We start from the raw sequence: 23531 nt of genomic DNA, 5'->3' as shown, positions 1-23531 counted from the left end.
CATTCAGGTATATATGGACTGATTCATTACTACTTTTTCCTAAACCCCCTGGCTCCCTAGCAGCGTGACACTGTCCACGCCTTCTTCCACTATGTCGGTCGAATTTAAAGCCATCCGTAAGAAGCGGAATGCTTTAGATGCCGCCTCCATTCCAGAGGGGGATCATCGAAAGCGTCGCAGAAACCGTACCACGCAGTCTTGCATAAACTGCCATTCGTCCAAACGCATGGTGCGTGCTTCATGATATCTACCGCTACAACTTCTTTAAGTGATTGCAGTGTGACCGGAAACGCCCCTGTGGCCGCTGTACACAACTGGGTCTTGTATGCCACCTTTGGTTCGCGTGTTTCAAAATCATGTAGATGATCTCCTTACCAGACAGGTCTGTGTGTCTACGAGGTTGATGACCCAAGCCAACGAAGCGATGCTCAAAACGAAAGTTCTCGGCTTCGCAAACGAGTCGCTGAGCTCGAAGGAGTCATTCGTGAGGTATACAGCTCTTTATTAGCGCTTTCGCCTGCTCTGAACATTTCTGCCTAGCTGAAAAATAAGCCCCATCCTCGCTGGACGCAGAACGCTTCCACCGTGAGCGAAGAAGTTGACAAGTGGCACACACAGGCTCAGTCGCCCATACAGACCGAAAGCTCTCAGACGGAATCTCGCCAGGGCTCAGTTACGACTGAGCAAGCGAAGTCTGCGTCAATGCGAGAATCTTCAACCCGGGAGTGTCCCGTCCAGAAAGATTGCTTTGCGCTTCCCCATGCGGCTTGCCCGGATACCTCTGCTCTTATTTTTGGCCTTCCTTCACCACCCAGTACGACGTCATCAGTCACCATGACACCAACGGACGAGTGCTCCCAGTCACAAACCATTATCAACGAGGAGCATCAACTGTCTCACGACTTAGATTTGGCCTCTATCTTTACCACATATGCTGGCTGGGCCAGCCACGATGACGGTCTGGGATTAAATGGACAACATCGCGAACACTGCATCTCCAAACCAAACAATACTAACCAGGCTATGGTTGGCCATTGTGGCTGTCTTAACGAAACTGCTAACTATACTGCAGTACTGGAACTCTCTCTTTGGCTGAGGAAGGCGGCGGATGCGCTCAGCCATTCGAGCAACCATCGAGTAGGCATGGGGGGATGCTCACTCAATCAAAAAATTGTTGACCTCGACTGTTTTGCTATGTAAGTTAATAACCTCTTATGAAAATGTTGATTCAAGCTGTCTGTCATAGTACCACGCTCACAAGTACGACCACTGTTCCAAATGGACAGGCACAGTCATCCTCGCGCGACTGTGCCTCTCCTAATGCACTTGTTCACAGCACTGTGCCATCTTTTCCGATAAATGGTTGTCTTTCCAGGATATCGTTGTCAACAGTACCCCCTCAATCATTGCACGGCTTGCGGCCATGGGAAGTCACATCGCTTCCCGACCCATCTTCTGCTGGTGATGATTTTTTCATGTCCTGGGAACCTCCACGACACGGTTGAGTATCTGCGATGACATTAGCTATCTTGAATGGATTTACGTGCCCGATTTTCTTGTCATTATTTATGCCCTGCTGAACCGCAGGTCGTTTCTCTTTTCTTGCAGCCTATACATACTTGAAATGGTTTGATTGTCAACTAAATGAGTGTTGTACTCAGCCCTGGGCAGATATACATGCGAACCGGAATCAGTTCTATCACAGATGTGCCAGACACTCAGCAACAAGCGATGTTTTTGACATTACTGTCGCGATCTTGCAAGCGCAGGGCGGCATTGTGGCGCCGAGGTCATTTGTGGCCACGATAATGAAAATGAAAACATTGTTTACAGCAGTAATGTGACACGGGTCATATAGCTTACGTAATGACCCAACTCTAGGGGTCTATAATCTCGCTTACGATGAGTGGCGTACCATGTCCGACTGAATCGGTTACATACATACTACCGCATGCGCTGTCCTTCCCGACCGCTGCTGTACAGCAATTTCACTACCTGCTTCCTAACAATCATCCAAAAGTGGACAAAGCCACACGGCTATGTATCCAGTAAGCCGGGAGATTTAGTCCCAATTGTCCGGCAATCGGTGGCATACTGCATGCGCCGACCTTCCGACCCAGGGGGTTGCAAAATGAACTAAGCTACCTATGGCAATGTGACGTCCGCGGTAAGTATTCACGCTTCTGATGGGCGAGCCTCACGGGACAGCGCATCATCATTGATCGGAAAAAAGCGGTACTGGTCTACCACCCAACCAGTGATATGGATCAAGCTTGGTGGGCCGGCGGCATAATCTCCGTGAACGTCGTTAACTCGTGCGAAATTGTGCTTAGTGGAGCCATCCCAGGTGATCCTACGTTTGCTGAGCGAGAGTCTAAAAGTGAGTTCGAGTCTTCGAGGTGGGTACTTTCAGTTATGCTACAGTCATTCAAGTGGAAACAGCAACAATACGGCCACCATTAGTCATCATACTGTGGGATGGTAAAGTTGTGCCAATTCTGCACTCTCACGATCGCTGAACCTTGCACTGCAGACTGTCCTTCAATTTGCCTGCCACACCTAACGGCCCGGCAGCATAGTCGGCGGACGGGGGATGGGAGCTGCACCGTGTTGGAAGACAGAACATTATGATCTGTTCGCTGTGAAACTCGGAATTAGAGATAGCAGGATTGGAAAGGAAGTTAACCTTACCCAAAAAAGACGATACGATGATTTCTGCCATAGTTCCAAACATCTTCGTTTCACCTCACTCAGCCTCGGAATCTCGGCCCCCCACGCCTCCTAAAAGTCTGGCCAAGAGACTGCGCGTTATCCATCTTTCTCTTTAGAAATCCTCGTGTGTACCATGCCGGTGCACGGTCATGCTCAAATTTGGAAGGCCCTGATCCCTCGGTGTCACGAAGCCAGAAATGAGGCAGCACCTGCAAAGAGTACTTCGGCCCAGGGCGCGGTAAGTGCTCACAGATCGCCGGAAGAAGCAGCCATTCGCGGGGATGAGATCTTTAGCACACGCCTGGGTTTCCACAGACCAATGTAGCTAAGTCAGCCGTACTCAGTGCTGTATACACAGTTTGCCACGTTCTATGTAAGTTGGACAATTGCGATGGCCATCGCCACCAGTTTTCAAACTCCGACAACTCGTGGGCGCCACAACGACAGTAACGCGCTTATTCAGTGATTTTCGTTTGTTCACTAACACACTAACACCCGTCATCGTCATCATTGACGAGGTATCCATAACGTGTGAACATGGCATCCCATCTCGTGCGGTCGTTCTTTCTACGTTCTCAAGGAAAGACGTATTTACGTATCTCTAGGCCAACATTTTTGGTACAGAACAAGATCGAGTCAACTGTTCTTTCTACTACAAGGTTGGTCAGCTGATTTGATATGTGTGCATCTTAACCTGCCGATGTTCTTCTCTTCATAGATTGGGGCTTGCAGGCATGGTGATAGGTGCTCCAGGAAACATATTCGACCTCCTTTCTCCCAAACCATCCTCCTTCCGAACGTGTATCACAACCCCGCTCATGACCCAGTATGCAAGCTCACAGAGCAGGAGTTACAGGAGGGTTTCGACGCGGTTTACGAAGATTTATACTGCGAATTGTCCAAGTTTGGACACTTGTTGGAGTTACATGTATGTGATTTTCTTTGAGCTCGTGAGAGGCAGATGAACCTCATCCACACGGCAGGTTTGTGACAATGTCGGAGATCATCTCATCGGCAATGTTTATGCTAGATACGAATGGGAAACGGAAGCACAGGCTGCAGTTGACAATTTGAATGATCGATGGTATGCAGGTAGGCGTATTGGTGCAACTCCGCGACTTCCGCCCTCGTTTCGATATTCACCCATTTCCCAGGACGTCCGCTGTATGCGGAGCTGTCTCCGGTCACGGATTTTCGTGAAGCCTGCTGCCGCCAAAATGAGAATGGCGAGTGCAACAGAGGTGGATTTTGTAATTTCATGCATCTACGGTTGGCATCTCCAGAGCTTGTACGGTCCTTACGTCACGGACAGAAACTAGAAAGGCGGTTGAATCCTCCGAAGAACCAGGGAGGAGGCGGTGGGTGGGAGCCCGGCAGGAGAGAGAGTGGCCGTGGCCGTAGCGCCAGTCCTTCAAGGAGGGGTACCCACAGCGGAGAAGACAGATGGACGAGGAAGTAAAAGCTTACTGAATACTTATTCCAAATTGTGAATGTCATGTCGAACGCTCTTCCACTCCGGCTTCTTGGTATGGACCCAATTAAACATGGTACATAATAACTACGAGTTGTGTGGAACAACCCCAGGCACCTGTCGTCGACTATACTCCTGGTTGTGAGTGACTATCGAGTCGTCGCACAACGGATCCGAACAAATGCAAACCGGTTTCGTACAACAAAATTTCACACCCTCCACAATGAAGATGTGCAAGAACTTTTGCGGGCCCCATAGCCGTTATCTCGTGAGTTGGTACTCATGCCAAGCGTTCAGGGGCTGAAACTTCGGCGGACATTCCACGCCCCACACTTCCGGAGTCTCTGACGATATACACAGCCTTATGGTACTAATAACACCAGCAGAGAGAAAATAATAATATTGATAAGACTGTAGGAAGTGTCGAACTGCCGCGGCTAAACAAGCCATCCGTAGCATTCACCGCGACCACCAGTCAACGCAATCTGCTCCGGCCACTGTACAATAAACCTGACGACAAATTAGTACGGCGCAGCTTTGAGTTGATGGAGCTTACCGATCGACTATGCGGCACAGTATACTTCCCGAAAGCGAAATGGTTTGGACACGGGCAAAGGATTCAACAAACACCATTCTGGGAGTCGGCAATCCAACCAGCTGTGGGCCGAGGTTTAGAAAAAAAAGGCAATTTCGATTCTGCATAGAAATCGATAACTTACTCGGTTGAGCATTATGGCTGCACAAAGCGGAACGCACGTTCCGGGACCATTCATGATCAGAAGATCCACAAACGGTTTTCCAGGGGCGGTCTTCTGGAAAAGTGGAACTACCGTAACTAGACGTACGCAAGCCAAGAAGCACTTGAACGTTGTGAAAGGTGCAGACAGTAAAGGCTGGTGAACATAGCGAGCACGAGGTATTCTCATGAGCCTGTAATTGAACCGACCCTCGGCCGCGTCCTGAGAATGCCAAAAAAAAAAAATCAGAATAATGTCTACACGCAGTCGGCGGACATTAGCTAACGTCAAAAGGCGTGTTCTTCGCACTCTCGAGGTGTTCCAAGGCTACAGCCTTTTGGCTGCTGAGTTCATCACCCTCGCTGACTATGTAAGTCCGAGGACTGTAGCGGGAAAAATCTAACGCCGAGAGTAGTATTGAAGCTTCAGCGGTATGACCACCTGAAAATCAGAAGGCCGTAGCGATTTGGGAAGGGTTGCCAACGGCAAGATCAGGTTTACCTGAACCTAGGAAAATGGCTAAGCTACATGTTTCCGTGTCCCTCCGCATAGGGCGCTCTGAACGGCGGAAGGACCTGTATATGACCAGGAAAAATCTGGAAAGGAGGAAACACAAAAGTGTGTCGAATATCAAATGGCTCCATGCCATGGCTAGAGAAATGAAGAGGCCCGCGACATCAGTCCCGGACTGCACCTATATGGATGGGAGACTCACAGTCGTTCTTGGCAATCCAGCCTGAGCGTGTGAACTTCTTCCCACCCTGTCTTAACGCTTAACCTTGATAGGTCTCATCTCGGACGCCGCTCCAAAGTGGCACCAGGCAAAGTAGGTGTTTGGTGATAGGTTCCGGTGTTTTCTTCGTAGCATTTCTCGAAGCTTGGAAGTCACTGACCAATGCCTATTTCCAAGATAGTCTTCCGTCACACTTACCCCGTTAAAGCGAACCGTTGTGTCGGCACTGTTCTTAATAGACTGGCTACGTACATCAGGGTGTAGTGAAACCGTACATGGACTTGCGACTGGTAACTGAGCTGCACAGGTCTATCAAAGATTGTGCAGACAGAGGTCTTGCAGTTGCAGCTAAATGGTAGATCTGTCCTTCGCAGCAGTTGCAACGTGTTGAGTTTGTTCGTCCGCACCAGGTCATCCGAACTCTATCTTTCGATACCTCAACATAAACGGGGCGCTTTGTGTGAACACCCTACCACGTTTTCAACCTCAACGCCTGCCCGCTCTCGCTCCCCACAGCCTTCGCTTTCATTTGTTGTTGACTCGCCAGCCGTCGGTACCGGTCTTTCCATTCCACTCAAGGCGCCCCACTATGTGCCCATATCCACGTCCGAAAGGTCTGCCTGTCAATCACAAGAAGTGGACCTAGAACAAGCCGATGAAGCAGCTCTTCTTACTGCTCAGGCGTTTTTTTCATCTAAAGAGTTTAGCAGAGTGGTACATGTCCTTCAAGGTTGCAAGAGTCCGAAGGCTCAGTTCTTGTCAGTATACTGCCAATTTTTGGTAAGTGACTGCACCTCAAAATAACAAGCGGGAAGTGACACCATAAGAAGATTGGTGAAAGGAATACTGAGAGGAACTGGTATAAGAATTTCAGTTAGTTAACCGGAAAGGAGGTCGTGTCGCAGGCGCAATTGACCCTGGCCTTTAGGCGATCGCGATCAACCAGCGATACCTTTCAATCAACGTTTATTTGGTCACTTGGAGCTGGTCAAGGATACCAACGATCCGTGGCTATTATTTTTGTGAGTCTTTCCTGGCAATGGGTCAGAATTCTACCTCGAACGCTTGATAAACAGAAAAGGACTCTTTCTTTCTCGTTTAACTAGGCGAGAAGAAGCAGTGGAAAGCATAATCATTTCTCTTAGTGGATACCCGTGGAATTGGTCCGCGTGGACTTTGTTAGGCCAATGTGTGGGAGATGCCCAGGAGGTTGGATTTGCTTGACTTGTGGCTTATCAGCATCGCTAAGCTTGGTTCTGTCAGCTCGCATCTCTCCTTCCGCTTCTACCATTTCCGGCCAGCCATCCTTTAGTACAATTGTTTCAGGTTAAAGCGATGAACGAGCTCAACAGCCCGACGGAAAATGAGCTTGCTCTGTGTGACCATCTTTTGGGCGACGACTATTTTCGGGGGAACCCTTGGGTGATGAGTTTACGCGCATGTGTCCTTTACCACCTACATGGTTGTCAACATTGCCCCTTTATTGTACGCAAGGCTAACGTGTCGTTCTCGTTTTCTAGATTTTGGACAAGCAGAAAAACAGTTCGAGAACGTACTGTCTTTAGACCCCTATCGAGTCGACGACATCGACATCTACTCCAACATACTCTACGTCACAGAAAATCGACTAAAACTTACCTGGCTTGCGCACGAGTTTCTTGAGCGGGATAAGGACCGGCCCGAAGTTTGTTGTTTGGTCGGTGAGCTGGACCTCGCCTGACACCAGCGCCGACGGAAAGCTGAGCTGGTTTCTCTAGGAAACCACTACTCTCTGCGTGGCGAGCACGAGAAGGCAGTAAAATACTTTAGGCGTGCTACCGAGCTCGATCGGACTTACCTCTCGGCATGGACCTTGATGGGTCACGAATACATAGAGATGAAGAACTCGCACGCTGCCATAGAAGCGTACCGACGCGCCGTGGGTACGTGGGGCTCCCTGAGTTACTGTTGGTGTCGCTTCCATGTTGTGGCAGATATCAGCAGGAAGGATTATCGAGCATGGTACGGCCTTGGTCAGGCTTACGAACTTCTGAGCATGCACCAGTATGCACTACACTACTACCAGCGAGCTACGGCTCTTCGGTGGGTGGCCTTCGATAACATTGCGGAAGGTCAGCTTGACGAGGAATGAGTAGGCCATACGATGTCCGACTGTGGCAGGCCCAGGCCACGTGTTACGAGGAAATCGGGCGGTGAGTCGTGGGGTTTCTGCAAGCGTATATCGCTAAAAAAAATTATCCAGTACGAGGGACGCTGTGGAGTGCCTCAAACGCGCCTTGTTAAGTGCAGGCTCACAAGAGACTACGTTATGCCTGAAGCTTGCCAAGCTTTATGAAGAGCTAGAAGAGCCTACAGAAGCTGCAGCATACCACATGAGGGTTGTCGACATTTCTCGCGCGGAGGGTACGCCTTTTTGTGCTGTCCAATTCTTTCGCGCTAAGGTATCATAACAATTCTAGGACGTCCAATTCAAGACTATGCAAAATCAAGCATATATGTGGCTCGCCACCAAATGGTAATTCCAGGCGGTGATTTGGAGCTTGCCAAGGAGTACCTGGAACGTATCGCACAGAGCAATGTCGAGGAAGTGACGCAGGCTGCAGATTGGTTGAAAAAGCTCAAATCCGTGATGCTATCGAGGCCTCTAACTACTTCAACTACTAGCCGTGGTTCGTGATACGTAGCGGTTGGATGGTACTCATGCCAGTAAAGGTTCATTGCTTCACGTATTCTATGTAATACTCCAGAAGATGTATGCTACTGCAGGTGACATTGATTAGAGTCGTCGACGTATACGCGCTCAATTATAAAGAAGACTAAGCAGCAGATGTATGGAACGGAGTCCTTCAGCGCGAAGGCGAAAACCAGCTTTGAAGAGTTGATGCCCGCCCACATGAGGACATTCCCTTGATCGCAAGGCGGTCGTAATAAATACGCATCGCGAGGCGTTGAATGGTCGCTTTAACCCTCGAGCGGTCGAGATGGGCGGCTCGGGTGTCCACTTCAGTGTGAAGATGGGTGAGTAACAACGTTGCAATGTCGGACGATATACTTACCTATCTTGCCTCGTAGAACATCGAGGGCGTAGTGAAGTCGCTCGAGTGGCGTGTGGAACTTTTTGGCATTGCTAGGAGTACCTTCGTCCAATGCGATGCTAGGCTGTCGCACCAAAGATCGTTCTTCTCGAACGTACGGCGCGATATCAGTGAGTGCGACAGCTAGGATTGCGACACAGTGGTCAAGATCTTCGTAATCTGTATTCTCGTTAGCCACATCAAATAATTGACCGGAATCGGAAGGCGGGGTGAGCAGGTGTATGAGCGGCTCAAGCGGAGGAAGTTGATCCTAAGGTGAAAAGTTCGTTTTTGTGCATATGTGATATAACAGTACATACCATCAGCGGTGCTGTTGTTGGAATAAGCAAGCAGTACGCAAGCCATTGCCCGATAAGTCTTGCTTGAGGGCCACCACTACTAAACAACGAGACCAGGCGAGCTTTATTCGCTGAGTTGAGATTGGAGGCAAAAATTAACACTTTCTGATGGATAGAACATAGCTGGAAAAGTGAGTCAATTGTTGCCAGACTAGACTTATGAGAGAGCGTACTACAGTGGAGTGTCCCATACTGCGGGTGCAAATGGCATCCATTGCGGAATTTAGGTGCACGTGGAGAGCGTGGGGGGTAACGGGGTCTAGTGCCAAGAGAATTATGCACAGAACGAAATCTGCTAGCTCGCTCGGCATTACAGCCGCCAAGCTAGGTAAGCTGGTTAGGTGTGGAAATGGCATTGAATGGAGCCATTTACCTTGCCATCATCTCGATGGTTGCGATGAATCGCACTAACAACTTGGAGCGGGTTTCCGGAGAGAAGTACCGATCTTGCGCAGTATCATTGACCTGCCACCCAACTTGCTCGAAAATGGAAGGACAAGCACCAAGTTGTAAAAGTGCTATCTTCACAGTAGAGAAGGGAAAGACGACTTCGCTCTTGCGGTGCGAACATATGTCGCGCAGGGCGTTGTAGGTGGCATCAGCCACGGGGGTAGAAGAGCAAAGCCCTACGGGAACATAAGTAATACGTTAAGAAAGCTATGGATAAAGAGAATGCACCATTAGTGAACAGTGAGGACAGTACGGAGGGCAGCCCCTGAGAAGGTACGTTGATGAGCAAGCCCGAGTTGAGCAATAACTCCAACTGTACATCATCTAAACAAACATCAGCAAGACATAGGTGAAAGCAGAGAGTACATACTTCCATTGCAAATCAACTGGTCGAGAAGCATGGTAATGGGGGATGCGTATCCAGACGGTGGTCTTGAGGTGGGTGCCAGATCAATATCCATGTCTTCGATGGAATATGGTTTCCATAGCGGAACTCCGTAAGACTTTCCTCTCTCGGCGGCTTCCGCCATGCCCTTCCCTTCATTGATTCTGTCGCTGTGTAGAATCTTCTGTATCGCTTCTCCGGCATCAGACCCTAAGATACTGGTGTTTTGGAATGCGAGAGCAAGGTCTACAGAATCGGCCTCCTCTCCAGGCGAGCTCAAGTGTTGAACGTTTTGAACAGCTCTTCTTGCTGCCCCCTCGTCCATGAAGTTCATCTCATGGTCGTCCAAGGAGAGCAAGTCAGGCATCTGCTTAATGGCACTTTCGGCGAGACGCAAAGCAGCGGAACTTGTACCCTGCTTGTCGGCAGCCCTCTTCTCCCGGAGAAGTTCATCGAGGGGGTTAGGAGCTTTCTTACGCTTTGAGGACGAATCTTTACCAGGTGGAATTGGAACTGTCTTGCGGAACCTCCCAGATGTCTTAGGCAGTTGCGACTGTGAAGGCCACTCGGAGGGACGGCTGGCGACACTGCGACGGAGGTCAGGGGACGATCTTTCCAAGGCAGAGCGTAAACTTGTCAAAAGTGGGGCAGCTACATCTCGTTCACCTCCTGCTCTGTCGGCAGCGAAGACTGGCATTAGTGATGCATAAGGTGTAAAGAAACTAGCATTCAGCTACCTTTTACTTGTGCAGACAGGAGAAAGGAGGTCGTCCTCATCGCTGTCGTCGAGTTCTCGATATTTCAACAATTTTTCATCACCACTCGGGGGACAGACAGAAGCAAAAGCTCTGGCTTTAATTTCTGCGATAAGATTGGCAGCCTTAGTATCCGGGTCCAGCGCTTTGGGGGTAGGGGGGAACGGGGGAGAAGACGGTTCTCTTGTGTCAGACGGTGAAAAGGCGCATATAGGGGTTTGGATGGGAGTTTCGGTATTTTGGACTGGAGAGGTGGCCAGGGAAGTCAGAGGAGATAAGGGAGAGTCCTCCCGCACGGTTTCGCGGCGCTTGGGAGAAGCGGAGGATGCGACCGCACCTTTCTTCCACATCTCTATGTCCTTTCTGACTTGGTCTGAATCTCGTCGAAGGGGTGTTGACAGAGTAAGATCCATTTCGTCTGACTGACTAGTATGGATGAGTTGTTCGCTAGGGGCTGGAGACGACACGGGTGTCCGTTCTTCAGGGGGTGAGGTTGAGGTAACTGGCCGGCGCGTTGGCTCGAGGGGCGCCTCTTCTACCCTGGTGCGCTTGTAGGATGACTTTCTCAGTACAGAGACATGTGAAGCACCGGAAGGATTTCTGGTGAATGTACTCGTTTTGCAACGGAGCGTGTCGTCATTGTACGTTGAGCACCGGTGTCTGGTGAGGAAAACGACAAAGGTTTAGTGATGGTGTGGGAAGAGCAGCGTCGTGGATTCACCTGCAGGCCTTGGGTCGGTCTGAGTTGCAACGCCGTCTTCGCGTTTCGTTGCCCGTACAGACGCGCTTCGAGGCATTCGGGGAGAGCGCGTCAAAGGCGCATTCTGCGAGGGCGGCTGCGGACCCAAAGGTTGTCGGCCAAAGAAGTCGGTGACCTTTTTGTCGACGAACTGCTGTTTCTTCCGTCGGGCGGTCATGTCGGTGGCAAGCTTGGGTGCAGCACCGAAGTTTCAGCCCACAGTTATGGGCGTCTAGCATACGCTGCTTAGTCAGCCTATAAAGCGGGGTGTTGCACCTCGGAGGCCTCCCACAGGCAACATCATTGAGATGTCGACTACCCCCGGAAAACCAAGAGTATCGGGGATACCCCCGCCTGCAAAATCCAGTGGGATACCCACCCCTGGCAGATTCCGTTCCTCGTCTAACGTCAACATCCACGCAACACACGACTCCGACACTGATTATGCCTCCCGCGCGCTGGCGGATGCAATTAGAGCCAACGACCCCTCGCAGCACCGCTCAACAAGTTTAGTCCATGGTTCTTCACCCTCCTCGTCTTCGCGCACAACATTATTTTCCGGGAGGCGCTCTGTTGCCGGAAGGCCTTCCTCCGCTGCCTCCATCCCTGGCGTAATACCTGCCAGGGCCAAAACCCCTTCTGCCCGCCCTCCTAGCCGTCAATCTGACACTTGGTCGAGGAGTGCTAGTCGTTCCAATCGAACATTCGAAGTTGGCGAGAGTGTCCGCATCGAGTCGTTAGGTTATGAGGGTACTCTCAAGTATATTGGCGAGATCGACGGAAAGCCTGGCCTATGGGCTGGAGTTGAGCTGAGCGGAGGCTTTGCAGGAAAAGGGAAAAACGATGGATCCGTCAACGGGTAAGTTTGTTATCGGTGTTGGCTACTCCCTTGTCAGAGGGGCATTGTCAGTCATCCCGCAGCTGCCCTCGCCCGTATCGTGGTGCTAACTGATGAATTCTTCTAGGAAACGGTACTTTACATGTCCCAATAACTGCGGTGTTTTCGTAGCCTTCACCAAATTGTCCCCTCCGACCGTTGCCCTCACTTTTAGGCCGTCGTCAGTCGCTTCATCCCGCAGCGGTCGAATCACACCCTCCTTTTCTGGACGGATCACTCCTTCGGCATCCATATCTCTAAGCAGCGGTCGCGTTACTCCCTCGAATTCAATAAGTGGAATCACACCTTACGCAGACAGGAAAAACCACATGGCAATGCACAGTCGAATCACTCCCTGTCTTACCCCGTCCGCGGGCAAGCTCAAGCAGTCCCAGAAATCCTCGGCGACTCTACGTCCTGACTTCGAGACTCAGATAACATCGGGCTCCAGGGCTTCACGGTATGTCGGCCTGACAGCGAAACAGCTGAGTTCCCGGTCACCAGGGAAGGAATCTCTCTCAGCTGGATCTTCCCCCCGACCTCCATCTTCACCCACCCGTACACTCGACTCCGAACCAGGACTCTCGGCTTTAACCTGCACTACTCCTAAAGCCCGAGCTGCGTCCGGACATACAAACGCCATAGATGGTGCATCTACTGCTGGAGTCAAGCACAGACCGTCCCTAAACACCCCGCGTCCACGTATCCCAAGTGCTGTTGCGATGCCTCCTCCCCAATCCCCAGCGCAGCGATCCAGCTCCCCTGATTCTTACAACGACATTTCGATTCAGAACGGCCGGCTATCGGTCGATAACTTGTCTGCACCTTTAAATAGCATTACTCAATCTCTGCAAGGTGAAGCAAGCCCACGCTTAGCTGGGGACTCTACGACCACCAAATCTATCCTAAATTCGGTTTCCTCCAACGTCTCCTTTCCTACACACGAAGCAGACACAGCAACATTGAATGCCAATTTGGACAATTTGCAGCAGGAAGTTGTTTCCTTGCAAAACACCGTTGCTTCCTTACTCCCAGAAGCCCAGCAGCGGATCTCAGCGGAAAAAGAACGCGATGCCGCCCTTTCCTCCATGGCAGAAACGGAAAAGGAGCTCCGTAGTCTAGAACGAAGGTTCAGCGAGAAGGATTCAAAATGCGAAGCTCTGGAGCGCTCGCACTCACAGACCACAGCCGAGTTGGAAAGGGTTAAAGCGGAGAGTGAGGCGCGTATGAACGACTTACAGGCAAAGTTAGATACGAACGAAGCGTTGGTGAAAAGCCTAAAGGAAGCGATCCAACACAAAGAAGGCGCAGAGCATGAAAGCGATGCACTGCTGAAAGCAAAGAACGCCGAGATCACGCTTCTTCAAGGCCGCTTGGAGAAGGTGTCTTCAGAACTGGATATGGAACGCAGGGAACTAGGTGGGCAGATTGACGAACTTCGTCAAGCAGGCCAAGTAAATACAGTTATTCTTCGTTGTCAGTCACTGATGGACTCAATTTAGGAAACAATTGCGTTGTATGAAGAGCGCCTGAGTGCAGCGGATAGCAAGCGGTACGAACTGGAAGACCGAATCATGGCACTAGAGGAGCAAGTCAGGAAGGCAAGTTCGCCACTCTCGACTGGTGCTGATTCTCGCAGTGCGACTGCTGCCGAGATCGACAATGAAACCCTTCGTGATCAAGTACAACACCTGCAGAAGAAACTTTCTGCTGCGGAAGATACCCTTGAAGATGTCCGAGCAGCGTCGGAAAGAGAGGAAGCAAACATGCGAGAAAAGATTGTGCGTTTCAAGGAGAAAGAAGATGCTATGAGAAGTGAATTGAACGAGGGGCGCAAAACTGTCGAACAAGTTCTCAAGTCTGAGACGCTGGTTAAGTGCCGTGTGGAGGAATTAGAAGAGGCTCTACGCGAAAGCACCCTCGCCCTTGAGAATGCACAAGCAGAGATAGAAACTCTGCGGTCGGATGTCGCAGTAAGCATTCCTTCCGAGGCTCTTCTAGTGGCCGTTGGACTGAAGTAAACCTTAAGGCTGCGGATGCAGGAGTCAAAGGCCAGAGCAATGCATCTCGGAAGATGTCGGCCATATCCAACCTAGATATCCAGGACCTAGGGGAAGTGCTCCATCATCCTCGACCCATGTCCCAAACAGGCAGCGCTATGTCCGAAGTATGTGTGTAATGTTCTGTTCATGTTCTCCAACTTATTTCATCAAAGGAAGCCACGTGGCACTCGAAGTACGAAAATGAATGTGCAGAGGTACTCTCCCTCAAGAAGCGATTGAAAGAACAATCACTAGAAGCGGAGACCTTGCAAAAGAGGCTCACTCGCGAATTCCCCTTAAACGGTTCAACGGACTCATCTAAGCGTAACACGTCTAAACACGAGTCGGAAGAAATCAAGGGCCTAAAGTAAGCACTGTCGTATGTCAATATAGAAGGGGAAGTTGAAGAATCAATCGCAGACACATTGTACAAGAGTTGCAGAAGGAAATAATGACCGTGACGCAGCGGAATAAACTCCTGGAATCGGAGAACCGGCTTTTGATGTCCGAGACTGATCAATTGCGCCGAGTATGATTTTCCAAGTACCCCCACTGCGACGCTCATTTCAGGTTCCAGGAAATGAAGATCCTTGAAGAGAATGTTGAACGAACTCTCCTCTGTCAGGAAGCCGCCCTTGATTCTGAAGATCAATCAGGGATCTCACGGGACGTGCAGACCCGGTATGAGGTGGGTGGCACTACCCCATTTGAGAACCTTACCAACTTCCTGCCCTTCAGAGTGAACTTGAGCAACTACGCAAACGGCTCGCAGACGCCGAAATGAAGACAGCTCGCGTGACGCACGATGTACGCTTCGCAACAAATTCCACAAACTCCTGACCTGATGCAGTTCTGGTCTAGTTGAATAAGGAAATCGGTGAATTGGAAACATTAGTCGAGTCCAAGGTAACTATGCGTGACGCTGGAATATTCCGTCAGCTAGCTAACCACCACGTTACTTTCGCTAGATATACCGAGAAGTACGTTTGCTGGGATGCACCTGGACATAGATGGCTGACATGGTCATGGTGCAGGACGAGCTCGAACAAGAAATTGAACAACTGAAAGAGAAGCTGTCCCGAAGTAGGAAGCAGGGCAGTGCCGAACCCGGCGCGACACAGCGCAAGCTGTCCATCTCCTCTGATGTAGCAAGTAGCGGGGACGAATTCCGCTCATTATCAAGCGACGTATGCGAGATCTGCGAGCGCCCCGGCCACGACATCTTCACGTGCAATCTCTTGAGAGACGGTGCACCAATACATACCTCCACCTCCAGGTCTGCTTCCACAAGAGATTTCTCATCAGAACGCTTTTGCGTAGACTGCGAGAGCTTCGGACACGTTGCATCTCACTGTCCCCATTCATTGGATGTTTTCTAGAATGAAACCATTATCGTATGTAGCATTAATACACCATTGCCAGAGGAGAACCATTATACCCATCATTTTTTGATTTATCTGGAAAATTCTCGAGATGGATGTGATATGTTATGGAATGTATGATGGACAGGAAGTTGCAAAATCATTGGGATCAGAGAATGCATTGGAAGATACATACATGCGCACATGTACGCAGTATAACTTGTATGACATAGGGTACCATGATACATAGTCCAACGATAGATAGTTAAACATCAGTGTGCCCGTTGCGAGGAAAGTTCTGCCATCTGGTTCCCAAGACCCTGCGCAAACCTGGAGCCTCTGCCACGAGTTCCTAAATATGTGGGTTAAGGTACCTTATGCACAACAGTATTTCAAGAGGCTTACCTCGCAGAGCACCTCTTGTCCGGTTTCCTCGGCGTTCTTGGGTTTGCTCTCCTCGTTTTTCACCCTTAACGTCACCACGGTCGCCCCATCCGCCTCCACCGCCAAACTTGCTGTCCAATGTCTTCTCGTTGTGTTCAACCAAAGCGCTCATCTTTTCCGAAATGAGTTGCGCGAGTTGCTGAGGACGAGAATGCTCGATGCGGTGGAAGATAACGGTATCAGTGGATTGGTCCAAAGAAGCTGATAGTTCCTCGTTCCAAATCATCTTCGAAATAATGGAGGTGACTGTCCGCAAGGGCAGCGAAAACGACCGAGACAATAGCGACAGCGAGAGAGTGCTGTAATACGGGGCGTATGTGAACAGGTACGTACGCAGACCTTGTTCTTGGATCCGACTACATATCCAGAGATGAATATGAGCATTGACTTAAAGACGATGTATGCTTACCTTGCCAACATTTCTTTTACAGAAGCTGCTTCAGGCATCAAACTCCATATTTTGATGTTCTGAACAAGGTCGCGACATTTTTCCCATTCACCATCCTGAAGTGCTTTGCTGGCTTGCATAATATGATCCCGAGTACTCTCCGGTGGTCCAGTGAAAACTTGACGGTCCGCGAAATCCAGCAACCGACGGAATGGTTTTGATATCATTTTCCTTTTCTGCTCTTCAGACTCGATGCTCGCTAGTAGGGGGATTTCCACCAGCATGCTGGAAACGAGGAATGCAGCCTCCAACAGCTCAGTGTTGATGTGCATATGGAAGGGAAGTTGCCTGGATCGCTCAGCTCGTTCTTGCTCGGGGGTAAGTTGCGCTTGATAACGTTGTTGGTGGACACCCTGAGCGAGGAGTTCCTTGACCCTCTGGGTTGCGAAGATATCCTGAAGGGTTGCCTGCGCTTCTTTTATCAAGCCACATCGGAACGCACAGAGACCCAACTGAACAACTGTGCGATTGTACAATATTTGAGTGGCAACGTCAGCGGAATGAATAGACTCCTGAAGATGTGACATAAGAAGCATATCGCGAGCAGTATAGAAGTCGTTGTGCAAAGCGTGATGATAGACATGTGACAACATGGCTCTCGTGCGCAGCAGCGAGTTATCAGCTTTGTAGAGATGGACGCATAAGCGATGAACGAGGTTGGACGTTGTCGGAGTCGAAGTGAGCACCACACTCGGTTGTACATCCGATGATGTAAGACAAGATTCGAGAGCAGCGACCACTGCGTCAGGCTAGATGGGACATGAACTCGGAGGAAGTGCAAAGATCTCTACCGAGCTTACCTTGCAGTAGATGTGTTCCAGCCGTCGCACAACAACTCTCCCAAGGGGCTCCGCTTGCTCAGAGTGCTCATAATAAGCCTGCGCCCGACAGATCGTCCGGTAGAGAACTTTTTCGTCCTTCAGGCGGTCGACATATTCGGTGCCATGTGGATCGATGTTTTGCAGGCTCTTGGTGAACTCATCATCGAGGCGATCGACAAAACTAATGATACTACCCCTTATGCGGACGATACCCTCTGGCTCAGTAGCAGGGGAGCGTTCCAGAAGCTCATCATAATCAACCGTGTGCTCTTGGACAACATAGGAAGGGTCCAGGGCAACGATGGAAATTAATTGGTCAACTTCGCGTTGAGCAGCCAGCCACAATTCGATGGGCATATAGTTAGCGATGGAGGAATTAAAGTCAAAGCGCGAGGACACAAGTGCCAAAAGGACCCGGAGGCGCTGATAGGATGTTACAGCAACCTCAAGAAGTTTTTCCAGAATGCGTATTTGTTCAGTTCGGTCCGTGTTCTACGATTCGGTCAGGGATAGATTGTGCAAGAGTATAGTGACGAACCTTCTTGCCACGGGCCTCATTAACGATTTTAAGGGTCTTAAATATGGCATCAGCAGTGAACTGCATGGCCTTTCCACCTTTTCCAACAACAGTGAAGTGATCATCAACCTCAAGCTCGTCTTCGCCACCGTCATCTATCGTAGCTTTCTTAACTTTCTTCGCTTTGATAGACACGGCTTCAGCCGGTTGAGTGTGTGCAGTGAATTCGCGCTCAAAAGCATCCGGATCCTGGATGAAATGTTGGGCAACCATATGAAGGGGGAAAGAAATGGCGTACTGCCTGATACTGGTGAATTTCCTTTTCGTATTCCTTTAGAGCTTTTTTGATTTTTTGCTTCATTGAGTTCAGAGCTCGAGCGTTCGCAGCGTTCGTTTTCTTCTTGGCTTCCTTTTCTTTTGCAAGGGCTGTGTTTAAGGAAGACTCAAGGTTGATAAGGGCCTTGACGAAGAATGGGGGGATCGGCTCTGCTACGTTGCTCTGCCGTTGGACAAGGCGAAGCAATTTATCGAATTCTGACATCCGCAGAGTGAGCAACCGAATATATCATTGAAATGGGAGGAACATGCCAGCCGAAGTGACTGCCCAGTCGTTGATCTTGAGAGCATTCTCGATCGCCTTCCCGGTCGCTTCGATTTCATCCAGACGCTTGTCTTTGGTACTTTTAATGGTGCGTTTGACGTCTTCGTCTTCGCTTTCCTCCTCATCGGATTTTGCACCCCCTCCTCCAAGATCGTCGTCGTCGCTGTCATCCTCGTCAGACGATGACTCTGAGTCCGAGCTGGAATCGCCTCCGGCTGTGCGGAGGAATTGCGACATTCCGGTTGGTTTGGAGGGTTTCTGCGGCTGTTTTGGAGGAGCGAGTTCCTCATCCCCGCTGGTGAGGAGTTCCTCGTCGGATTCCTCAGTGTCCGAATCGGAATCGCCTAGTTGTCTAAAAAATCGGGACATGATCACACCTTGCTAACGTCGTTGGAGGAGCGAAAAAATTGGCAGACGCTGTTGGACCATGTTTGTACCGTAGTACCACAATCTCTGACTTAGTCCCTCACAACGCACTAATGGTGCTGGGTCTGCTGTCCTCGCTCCTGCGCGTAGCCGTGCTACCCAGTGTGGCCGCTCGTGTCCCGATCATACGCCCGCCTGGTTTCTCCCTTCCCAAAATTTATCCGAGTCTCTTTCCCGCTTTCCAACAACGGTTTGCGTCGCGGGGGACGGAGTATCAGCCCTCACAACGGCGTAGGAAGAGAAAACATGGCTTTCTCGCTCGAAAAAAGACAGCCAATGGACGCAAGATTTTACAACGCCGGCTGGCGAAGGGCCGACTGGCTCTCAGTCATTAGCATCACTGGGTTGCTCGGAGGTGCATTCCGTGCTCTCGATCTGATGTCGTGGCGCTAATTGATCGAGACAGTAGACACCTTCGCTCACTCTCACTGGTGTAGAAGTCATCCTACGACAGCATATGTCTTATGCAAGGTTTCGTAGCCCAAGATATCCTCTCGATTAGCGCTAGATACAGTTTGCTAGGAAGGCAAATACGATTCAATTATAATCTAAGATCTACAACTTTCCAGCTTGGCTCCTGACGGTGTTCTCGGTGACATCCTAGCTAGGTTAACCACGCAAGGGTCGTGTCATATTCAAAGCAGGCCACTCGTCATCTTCAGTCTGCTGATTTGTCCTCGTTCTTTCGTTTGCAACAGGTAGGTACGTGAGAGGTGGGGATAAGGGCGATGCTGGCGTAAATAGGAAACCTCGCTGGATGGAAGCCAAAAGCGTCGTGATCGGCGTCTTGGAAGGTGATGGAAATGTCGGCTGTGCCGCCGAGGTCTTAGTGACAGTCTGCTGCTCAACTGTGGGGGTCGTTGCAGCATCATCCTGCTGCAGGCTGCGCACAGGTGTCGGTGGTACCGCGGTGGCAGTAGGCTCAGGAGATGGAGGTAAGGGGACTGCCGCCGCAGGAACAACCGGACTTGGGGAACGAGGAAGAGGTCTGGGTGCCTGTTTCGTTCGATGGATACCCTTCGCTGCAGGTTTCGAACTGGGCTGTACCAACTGAGTCCCCGCAGCAGTGTTGGCTACTTTTGGTGCGGTGGTGGCCAAACGTATTCCACGGACGGGCTTACGGGCTTCCGTTGTGGATGATCCCTTACTGGGACCTGCATCAGTAGTCGTTGGAAGGGGAACCCTTCTAGCGCCTCCCGTATGCGGCGGATCTGATAGTGCATTGCAACCAGCCCCGGCGTTAGGTTTGGTCACGGGACGTTGGGGTCCGGGATTTACCAAAGGCCTGCCAGACGGTGCGCGTTGAGCTGTTACAGAAGGTGGTCGTATCGGGTCCCGACGAGTGGGCACGTGAAGAGTGCGAGATGTGCGGGCTACAGCTTGGGCAGCAACGGGACGAGAGCCTCTAGCCTGCGCAGAAGACTCTTTCTGCTTTGTTACAGTTGCCTTGGGACGAGAGTCTTTCACCGAAGGTACAGTACGGTTTCCCCTGGAATTGGATTGAATATCGAGGTACTTCTTGACCGTCGGGGTGAGAGGATTAACAAAACTGGATTTGCAGCACATGAGAAACAAAACCTGTTAATGGACAGTGGACGGGCTTACTTTTCCACTCTGGCGGGCATCAGAGTTTTGTAGGCTGCAAAGATTCGCTTGCTTGCTTTCCGAACGTCCGGACTTGCGTCGCGGGCTGTTACCCTGATGAAGTCTTCCACTAAACGAGCCCGGGTTTCCTTTTCAAGATCAGGAGGATTCAAGGAATTGAGGCAAGCCAATACGGCCTCTGCCGCCGCCAAGCGATGTAAGGCAGACTTCTGAGCGGCCATGTCGACCAAATAGTGCAAGATGGACGGGAGCTGTGTGTGTTCGATGATGGTGAGGATGCAGCTCTTCGCGCGGGATGTGAAGACCTTGTTAGTACGGCCACATAACCCGAGTAATGTAGGCACAAAGAGTGACACGAGCGGCTCGAACGACGAGCCAAGGCCGACGGCGAGCGCCGACACCAGGTCAACGGCGGTGCCTGACAGGCGAGTACGCTCCGAGTTCATCGCACTGTTCAAAGGTCTCGAGAGCGAGCGGATGGCGGATACCATGTCTGACGCATGATCGCACCCTCCGTTGTGACAGAGAGTGATCAAAGAAGAGAGACCGTCCGCTATGACATCCCAGGAGTCCTCCGATTCGGGCAGGGAGACCTTTTTGCGAATTCGGTCGAGCTCTGCCTTGAGAGCAGCGGGGGAGCTGCACTACAGGATTAATGGTTAGCAACGAGGAGGACACACGGATAGCTAGTAGGCCGGCTTACCAGTGCAGACATGGTCGTGGTTGAAATGGCAGGCACGTGAGCGTGACATTACGAGGTGCTGTGTCACGCCGAGTGCTGGGAGGGTTTGTTGAGTGAACGCGAGGAGCCAATCAATGGGCGATCCTGTCGATCAGCTGCTCTCCCCCGCTTATCATCACCATCTCCACTTCCACAACTACCAAAACCAAGCCCAGCAGCTCCAACACCAGGACCCACCCCACAGCCAGATTTACCCCCAAAATATCTACAGGGACCCGTCCCCTGGCCCGTCATCGCCCGCTCACACCTCCGACGTCTTCCGCCACGTCCACACCCACCAAATATCCCCTCACGACATCGACAGTGCTGTGTCCACCGGCGAACCCCACCCAGATGACAGCACACCGGTCGACGAGGAGCCCCTTTATGTCAATGCCAAACAGTACTTCCGCATCCTCAAACGTCGTGTAGCCAGGGCCAGGCTGGAAGAGGTCCACAGACTCTCAAGGCAAAGAAAGGTTGGCTTCGTCTTGCTCATGCCCTTCCTCCATCTTACTTCGGTTTCTCCTCCTACAGCCTTATCTCCACGAGTCCCGCCACAAGCACGCCATGCGTCGTCCCCGCGGTCCCGGTGGCCGATTTCTCACAGCAGAGGAGATCGCCGCACAGAAACTAGCCCAGCAAGCTGCCTGCCTAAATGGTGCCATCATTCAGGAAAGCAGGGATGACGCTGAAGACCCTCCGTGCCCCGAGCAGCACGAGGACGTGCAGTCTCGGGACGACCTTGTCAACTCAGTCGATCCACCCTTGCGCGAAAACCGACCCATTGCCCCGGTATCACACCATCACTTACAGTCTCAGCTCATCCACGACCGCGATCCCTATGGTCAAGTGCTACCTACAGCCGATATAACTTCCGGAGCATTGGAATCAACCACTTCCTACCATGCACTCTCGCAGAGTAACCCGTCGCATCGCTCTTACTCCGATAGCCGCCCGAGCCCACTTTCTGTCACTGTCTCTACCCGGCCAGCCAATTCGCAGGCCAGCCCGATATTGCCCGATCAATCCCATCACTCTCAGAAAGGCACAAGCCCTGTGTTGCGTGCTCCATTCCAATCTACAATGCACCACGTTCCCCACCCGCATGCTCACGCACGTCTCCGGCATCTAAACTTTGCGGACGGCTTATATCCCACTGATGACGCCGGTCAGAGTTCATCAGGTGGGGTATCGCGTTCACACCCAGACCGCCTTCTGTAGTTCGCGAAGCTAGCTTGTTATTCTTCCTTCTGCCGGCCACCCGCCGACCCAGACCGATTCCGTACCAATGTTTCTGTCGTCGTTGTATGTAGATTTGCGGTTTGTATGACGTAGATGGACGTTTGAGCTATGACATAAGAAACCTGAATGTATACCAAGACAAGAAATTGCTAGTACAGTAACTTTGCAGGTCTATTCCTGCACATCCATCTTTTGTACTAGTGCAGAGGACGTTGCGGGTGCTGTTCTAGCTCTCTCTTCAGAATTTTGATTTGGCGACGGTGGCCGTAGCGGCCGAAAGAGCACGAGCGCCTGAGATGATGCCACGCTCGTCCCTGGCGAGGTAATAGGGATGATCGATGAAGACTTTGCCTGTTGTTTCCAGTGTTCGAGGACAGCAGAGGGGATTTCAATTTCCTTGACTTCTATCGTAGGCTCTTGGCAGATGGTCGGACCCGGGCGGGAAGCATCACAGGGCGCTATGTAACGGTTTCGTCGGGATGTCATGAACAAGGAGGGTGGAACTCACGGTCGTCCACAACATCCATCTCCACGTCAGTGTCGGGTGACGGGGGCTCTTCGATTGAGCCTGGTAGAACTACGTCTTGAACTGACCACGCCAGATGCATTGGCTTGTTCTCGACATCGAATACAGTCGCGGCGTCGAGTCCAGCCCATGACATGTATTGCTCGGCGCTAGTCGCCGAAGGGAAACTGGGCGAAGCAGTCTGGTTGAGCGTCAAACAAGCGAAGCCATGCTCCAGGGAGTGGCATTTCCTCCGCTTGAAGGGGGAACTGGCAGGACCACCGTACAGCAGGTAATGTTCATCCAAGTCACCTTCATCATCGGGCATCCTGCGCTTGAAAGCGGACGAGTCTAACCAAGGGTGACGAATGGTCCAAGTGGTCATGTTGTCTACAACGGGTTGGCCTGGCGATCGTTTGTTTTAAGTATTTACCATAGACTGGCCCGGATAGAATGAACTGGAATAACGTAGGGTGCAATCGAGAGAATCATTCGGTGGCGGT

The 23531-nt window shown here is 51.1% G+C and overlaps 12 protein-coding genes across 12 annotated transcripts; 7 read left to right on the top strand and 5 right to left on the bottom strand.

Moving 5' to 3' along the window:
* Positions 1-91: 91 nt before the first annotated feature.
* On the top strand, positions 92-1516 carry F5J12DRAFT_761755 (uncharacterized protein; the record flags this gene model as incomplete). Its single annotated transcript, XM_051742129.1, has 4 exons — positions 92-229; positions 379-489; positions 541-1196; positions 1247-1516. The coding sequence occupies 4 exons, from the start codon at positions 92-94 to the stop codon at positions 1503-1505; spliced, it is 1164 nt and encodes a 387-aa protein (XP_051605091.1). The 3' UTR covers positions 1506-1516.
* Positions 1517-3172: 1656 nt separating this feature from the next.
* On the top strand, positions 3173-4306 carry F5J12DRAFT_798668 (uncharacterized protein). The gene is made up of 5 exons (XM_051744228.1): positions 3173-3264; positions 3318-3371; positions 3431-3640; positions 3696-3804; positions 3867-4306. The coding sequence occupies exons 1-5, from the start codon at positions 3250-3252 to the stop codon at positions 4169-4171; spliced, it is 693 nt and encodes a 230-aa protein (XP_051605090.1). The 5' UTR covers positions 3173-3249; the 3' UTR covers positions 4172-4306.
* Positions 4307-4620: 314 nt separating this feature from the next.
* F5J12DRAFT_712866 (glycosyltransferase family 1 protein) lies at positions 4621-5569 on the bottom strand (the record flags this gene model as incomplete). The annotated part of the gene is made up of 5 exons (XM_051740792.1): positions 4621-4693; positions 4740-4840; positions 4903-5130; positions 5207-5361; positions 5422-5569. The coding sequence occupies 5 exons, from the start codon at positions 5567-5569 to the stop codon at positions 4621-4623; spliced, it is 705 nt and encodes a 234-aa protein (XP_051605089.1).
* Positions 5570-5928: 359 nt separating this feature from the next.
* On the top strand, positions 5929-8330 carry F5J12DRAFT_902772 (uncharacterized protein; the record flags this gene model as incomplete). The annotated part of the gene is made up of 12 exons (XM_051748327.1): positions 5929-6008; positions 6064-6433; positions 6484-6526; positions 6582-6675; positions 6730-6862; positions 6917-7115; positions 7174-7353; positions 7411-7575; positions 7627-7735; positions 7789-7845; positions 7896-8056; positions 8113-8330. 12 exons carry the CDS (start codon positions 5929-5931, stop codon positions 8328-8330), a joined length of 1809 nt encoding a protein of 602 aa, XP_051605088.1.
* An 84-nt stretch (positions 8331-8414) lies between these two features.
* Positions 8415-10594, bottom strand: F5J12DRAFT_197385 (uncharacterized protein). Its single transcript, XM_051738365.1, has 8 exons — positions 10420-10594; positions 9913-10354; positions 9765-9851; positions 9460-9712; positions 9260-9410; positions 9048-9209; positions 8710-8998; positions 8415-8654 (listed from the first exon to the last, which is right to left on the bottom strand). The coding sequence occupies exons 2-8, from the start codon at positions 10286-10288 to the stop codon at positions 8500-8502; spliced, it is 1473 nt and encodes a 490-aa protein (XP_051605087.1). The 5' UTR covers positions 10289-10354; positions 10420-10594; the 3' UTR covers positions 8415-8499.
* Positions 10595-12093: 1499 nt separating this feature from the next.
* F5J12DRAFT_197314 (uncharacterized protein) lies at positions 12094-13882 on the top strand. Its single transcript, XM_051738364.1, has 2 exons — positions 12094-12320; positions 12381-13882. Exons 1-2 carry the CDS (start codon positions 12259-12261, stop codon positions 13792-13794), a joined length of 1476 nt encoding a protein of 491 aa, XP_051605086.1. The 5' UTR covers positions 12094-12258; the 3' UTR covers positions 13795-13882.
* A 1416-nt stretch (positions 13883-15298) lies between these two features.
* F5J12DRAFT_197271 (uncharacterized protein) lies at positions 15299-15840 on the top strand. Its single transcript, XM_051738363.1, has one exon. It carries the CDS (start codon positions 15345-15347, stop codon positions 15711-15713), a length of 369 nt encoding a protein of 122 aa, XP_051605085.1. The 5' UTR covers positions 15299-15344; the 3' UTR covers positions 15714-15840.
* F5J12DRAFT_197270 (eukaryotic translation initiation factor 3 subunit 8 N-terminus-domain-containing protein) lies at positions 15841-18949 on the bottom strand. Its single transcript, XM_051738362.1, has 7 exons — positions 18514-18949; positions 18224-18459; positions 17947-18174; positions 17388-17900; positions 16549-17336; positions 16101-16495; positions 15841-16047 (listed from the first exon to the last, which is right to left on the bottom strand). Exons 1-7 carry the CDS (start codon positions 18893-18895, stop codon positions 15968-15970), a joined length of 2622 nt encoding a protein of 873 aa, XP_051605084.1. The 5' UTR covers positions 18896-18949; the 3' UTR covers positions 15841-15967.
* A 6-nt stretch (positions 18950-18955) lies between these two features.
* Positions 18956-19506, top strand: F5J12DRAFT_798640 (ribosomal protein L34-domain-containing protein). Its single transcript, XM_051744227.1, has 2 exons — positions 18956-19307; positions 19359-19506. The coding sequence occupies exon 1, from the start codon at positions 19006-19008 to the stop codon at positions 19285-19287; it is 282 nt and encodes a 93-aa protein (XP_051605083.1). The 5' UTR covers positions 18956-19005; the 3' UTR covers positions 19288-19307; positions 19359-19506.
* F5J12DRAFT_798638 (clasp N terminal-domain-containing protein) lies at positions 19507-21320 on the bottom strand. Its single transcript, XM_051744226.1, has 3 exons — positions 21261-21320; positions 20558-21201; positions 19507-20501 (listed from the first exon to the last, which is right to left on the bottom strand). Exons 1-3 carry the CDS (start codon positions 21270-21272, stop codon positions 19562-19564), a joined length of 1596 nt encoding a protein of 531 aa, XP_051605082.1. The 5' UTR covers positions 21273-21320; the 3' UTR covers positions 19507-19561.
* A 23-nt stretch (positions 21321-21343) lies between these two features.
* On the top strand, positions 21344-22754 carry F5J12DRAFT_197251 (CCAAT-binding transcription factor (CBF-B/NF-YA) subunit B-domain-containing protein). Its single transcript, XM_051738361.1, has 2 exons — positions 21344-21757; positions 21816-22754. Exons 1-2 carry the CDS (start codon positions 21374-21376, stop codon positions 22500-22502), a joined length of 1071 nt encoding a protein of 356 aa, XP_051605081.1. The 5' UTR covers positions 21344-21373; the 3' UTR covers positions 22503-22754.
* F5J12DRAFT_197247 (uncharacterized protein) lies at positions 22599-23530 on the bottom strand. The gene is made up of 2 exons (XM_051738360.1): positions 23032-23530; positions 22599-22981 (listed from the first exon to the last, which is right to left on the bottom strand). Exons 1-2 carry the CDS (start codon positions 23411-23413, stop codon positions 22695-22697), a joined length of 669 nt encoding a protein of 222 aa, XP_051605080.1. The 5' UTR covers positions 23414-23530; the 3' UTR covers positions 22599-22694.
* Between the last annotated feature and the right edge of the window lies 1 nt (position 23531).

Source organism: Pisolithus orientalis, assembly GCF_024613125.1.
Source record: "Pisolithus orientalis strain OTSU chromosome Unknown F5J12scaffold_2, whole genome shotgun sequence".
Classification (NCBI taxonomy): Eukaryota; Fungi; Basidiomycota; class Agaricomycetes; order Boletales; family Pisolithaceae; genus Pisolithus; species Pisolithus orientalis.
Note: the sequence above shows the minus strand (reverse complement) of the source record. Positions and strands in the feature narration are given on the sequence as shown.